Source organism: Solanum verrucosum, unplaced genomic scaffold, assembly GCF_900185275.1.
Source record: "Solanum verrucosum unplaced genomic scaffold, falcon-dt-bn FXZP01000302.1, whole genome shotgun sequence".
Lineage (NCBI taxonomy): Eukaryota > Viridiplantae > Streptophyta > Magnoliopsida > Solanales > Solanaceae > Solanum > Solanum verrucosum.
The window spans coordinates 2,291,821-2,296,013 of NW_026019914.1; the positions used below are offsets into that span (position 1 = coordinate 2,291,821).

The following is a 4,193-nucleotide window of genomic DNA, read 5'->3' on the forward strand; positions in this document are numbered from 1 at the left end:
TCGGGCAACTTACCCCGAATCAACTTGGTTTCTCTCGAACACCAAGTTGCCGCATTTAAGCACAACCTCCGTCTTATCCCATTCACTCGCTCGAGCTGATGGTGTGGGAGAGGGCAGAGGATTCACTCTCTCAAGCAGAACCCACGATGACCCAATAACCTCCGGCTATCGATTTAGTAGTCTTAGTTTTAAAACCTCTCTCTCGAGCAAGCCAAAAACATTAAGATGAAATCGTATTTGCAACTACAATATCATTAACTTAAAACACAACTACTAAATGAAATCACATTTAAACAACGAATATACCAACAATAAGCAACACCCAACAATAAATTTAACCCATATTAAAAAAATCACACCCCAAGAATTGGGGTTTTAGCTAGACATGAAAAAGAGATAGAAATCGATACCAACAAGTGTTTCCATCAAGTGGGTACAATGAATAGTCTTTAAACACGTCAAGGATGAAGATTCTTCGAGACCCACTTCCAATTTCTTGGAATTGAAAATCTTCAAATGTTCAAGTTCAAGCACAATATCTCCAAAAACTCTAAGAACTAAAACTGAAATATTTTCAGTCTCAAAAATAAATTTCTCTCTAAAGTTTGATACTAAGCGAAAAATTTAAATAAGTATTTATAGTGTTCAAAAATTTGTTCTGCGAAGGACCATTCAGCGCAGTTAGTCGTAATCGCCGACACACTCAGTTATCCGCCCTTTGGTCTGGTTCATCGCCTTTCTGCTTTCGCCTTCATCATTCTCGCGGTTTGAGGCATTGGGTGATAGAGTGCTGCTTCGCAGAACTGCTCAGCGACGCGCCAACTACTCTTTTTCATTAAAACTTGAACTTCTCCGCCAGGGCTCAACACACTGGAACATTCGGTGGGATTTAGGACTTTTTGAAAACTCGCCTAATAGTTTAGGCGATCCTCAGGAAGTCTTTTCTTCGTTCTTTCAGCCGCTTTGTTCCTTTTTGCTTGATAGCGTCCAAGCTTTGTTTCTCAATCCAAATACTTGAAATTAAAGGTTTACATCAGTTATTGAGACAAAACATGCATTTGAGGAAACTAATTCTGTTAAAATATAACTCTAAATAAGTCTAAATTGTGGACTCATCAACCATCCACACTTTGAAAGCCTATCAAGCATTTGATCCATAAATGGCATGGGAAAGTCATCTTTTTCGGTCCAAGAATTTAGCTTCTGTTAGTTCATGCATACCCTCCATCTAGTTACCGGTCTCATAGAAACAAGTTCCCCCTTTTCATTTGGGACTACTGCGATGATGCCCGTTTTTAGTACACATTGCACCAGACTAACCCACTTGCTATCCACAATAGGGTAAATCACACCTACATCCAACCACTTTATTATCTTCTTTTTCACCACCTCTTGCTTTTGTGGGTTAAATCTCCTTTGATGTTTGACACTCGGCTTGCACTCAATATCAAGCTGAATCTTCTGAGTGCAAATACCAGGTGGAATGCCCACAATGTCAGCGTTAGTCCATCCTATATGCGATGTACTTTCTCAACACCTCAAGTAGCAATTTTACTTGCCATTCAAGAAAATCAGCTGCAATAATTATGGGTAAGGTGTTATTTGCCCCCAAGAATGCATATAGAAGATGAGCGGGTAGCACTTTTAACTCAAGCTTTGGTGGTTTCTCCGTTGATAGTTTGGCCGGAGGATTTTCTCGATTCTTTAGATCAATATCTAGCTTCAATGGGTTTCGTGAGGTTTCTCCTAATCCAGAAAGAGAGGCCACCACTTCATCATAACCTTGAACTTCGATCTCAACATGGTTTTCAAGAGCAACCTCAAGGGGTTCACTCATACACATCAAGTGGCTTACACTAGCTACCGCTTCATTAATTACATCAAGTGTCGAAACCACATGGATATCACTTGGGTTTTTCATTGACTTACACACATTAAAGGCGAACTCATATTTGTTCACCTGGAAGTTCAATTCCCTGCTTTCAACATCCACTAGCACTCTCCCGGTCGCTAAAAATGGTCTTCCCAAAATAATGAGAATTTCAGCATCAATCTCACAATCAAGAATAACAAAATTAGCTGGAAAGATTAATCGATCAACCTTTACCAATATATCATAGAGTATCTCAACGGGGTGCTTGATCCACCGGTCTACCATAAGAAGCCGCATTGTTGTAGATTTTGGCTCACCCTGTCCAAGTTGTTTATAGATTGCATATGGCATTATATTTATACTTCCCCCAAATCACATATGGCTTTAGCAAATTGAAGCATACAGATAGTGCAAGGGATGGTGAATGATCCCGGATATTCTTTCTTTTTTATCATCTCACTATTCATAATGGCACTACAATTATGAGAAGTTTTGGTTGTCTCGAAGTCCATGCTTGTTTTCTTGGTGACTAGCTCCTTCATGAATTTGGCATAACTCAACATCTCAAACAATGCCTCCATTAACGGTAGATTTATAGAAAGTTTCTTGAACACTGATAGGTACTTCTTGAATTTCTCATCCTCATTTATCTTCTTAAAGCGTTGAGGAAATGAAGGGTTTATTTTGGGAAGAGGTTTCACTAACTTTGGGGTTGAGGTGCTCTTTCCTTTCCCTTTTTGTAGTTCTTCGGCAAGGCTTTGCTTATGATTTTCCGGTGCTTGAATGGGATTCTCTTCTTCATGAGCTTGTATCCCATCATTACCCTTCATATTACAAACTACTACCTTTCCACTTTGAGTAACCACAACCAAGTTTTTGTCATCATTAGCCCTCAAAGTTGTTGTGTATACAACTTCACCCTTCTCAATTACTTTGGGTCCCGATTGTGCTGAAAGTTGACTTAACTGACCCTCTAGTTGCTTGATTGCATCAACGTGAGAATTCACTCTATTATTCAATGATGAGAAATCAGCTTTCATCCCTTTTAGTATGTCATCTGAACCCTCAAATTTGTCTAGGATGCTAGACAACAAATCATCCACTCGTAGACTACTTGAACTACATTTTGATTTTGGGCTATCACTTGATCACGTGTGGTCCTCTTCATGATTATCTTCTCTTCTCCAATGATCATTTTGTTTGGCCCATTCTTGATAGTATCGCCTCCATTATTATACCTTGTGAGAGTTCCAACCTTGATTCCCACCATGTTTTAAGTAGCTTAGGTGGAAACCCTCCTCAACCTTGTAAGATTTCCAACCTTAATTCCCCCCATCTTTGAGTAGCACGAGTGAGAACCCTCCTCAACTCTAAACACTCCCCTTGGTTCTTTTGGTTCGCCCACATTTTCTAACACTTTTTTTGTAGTAGCTCCATTTGGGACAACACTTTACGAATAATCTCATCCCTTTCTTTCTCCTTGTCAAGCTATTCTTGCGTCATCCTAAAACAAAAGAGGTTTAATTCGGTCTTCTTGAGTGTACCGAGCTTTGTTTATCTTTGTCATTTCATCAAGAAGAGACGAGGCTACCTCAAATGTTTGCAACATTATTCATCCTCGAACCAATTGGTCAGCCACTCCTTTATTAACCGAGTCAAGACCTCTATAGGAGTATTGTAGTAGCACGGTGCTCGGAAATTTGTGAGTTGGGTATGAAGTAACACTTTCATAAACCTCAGCCATGTCTCGTGGGTTGGCTCACCTTACAAGCATTTGAAACCCTTGATGTTGTCTCTTAGTATCATCATTCTAGACTATGGAAAGAATTTCACATTAAACGTTGTGGTAAGCTCATCCCAAGAGGTGATGGAATCCCTCAGTAACTCAGCTAACCAATTGCTAGCTTCACCCATCAAAGAGAATGGAAACAACTCGAGACAGATGGATTCTTGTGATAAGTTCTTGAATGTTCGTGGGCCAAAAACATCCACGAAATTCTGAATATGCCCATGTGGATCTTCGTGAGTCAATTTTCCATATAGACCATTCATTTGGATTAGCTGGAGCGTTGTACTAGTAACATGGAAGATAACATTCCCTTCGATTGGAGGTAGACGAATTGCACCAGATCCACCAAATTGCATTGGGTCATTCACATCATTAAGATTGTCAACATCGTCTTGGTGCCCTACTTGGCTACCGTTACTCCTGTTCACACTCATCTCTTCCTTTGTTCAACACAAACAACACAAACACAAAACTAATTAAATTGATTCAACTACAACCAAAGAGATCAAAATTTAAAATTCGATAAGATAA

The 4,193-nt window shown here is 39.5% G+C and overlaps 1 protein-coding gene across 1 annotated transcript; it reads right to left on the bottom strand.

Annotated features, from left to right (window-relative positions):
* Nucleotides 1-2,229: 2,229 nt before the first annotated feature.
* Nucleotides 2,230-2,913, bottom strand: LOC125822239 (uncharacterized). The gene has a single exon (XM_049501623.1). It carries the CDS (start codon nt 2,911-2,913, stop codon nt 2,230-2,232), a length of 684 nt encoding a protein of 227 aa, XP_049357580.1.
* Between the last annotated feature and the right edge of the window lie 1,280 nt (nt 2,914-4,193).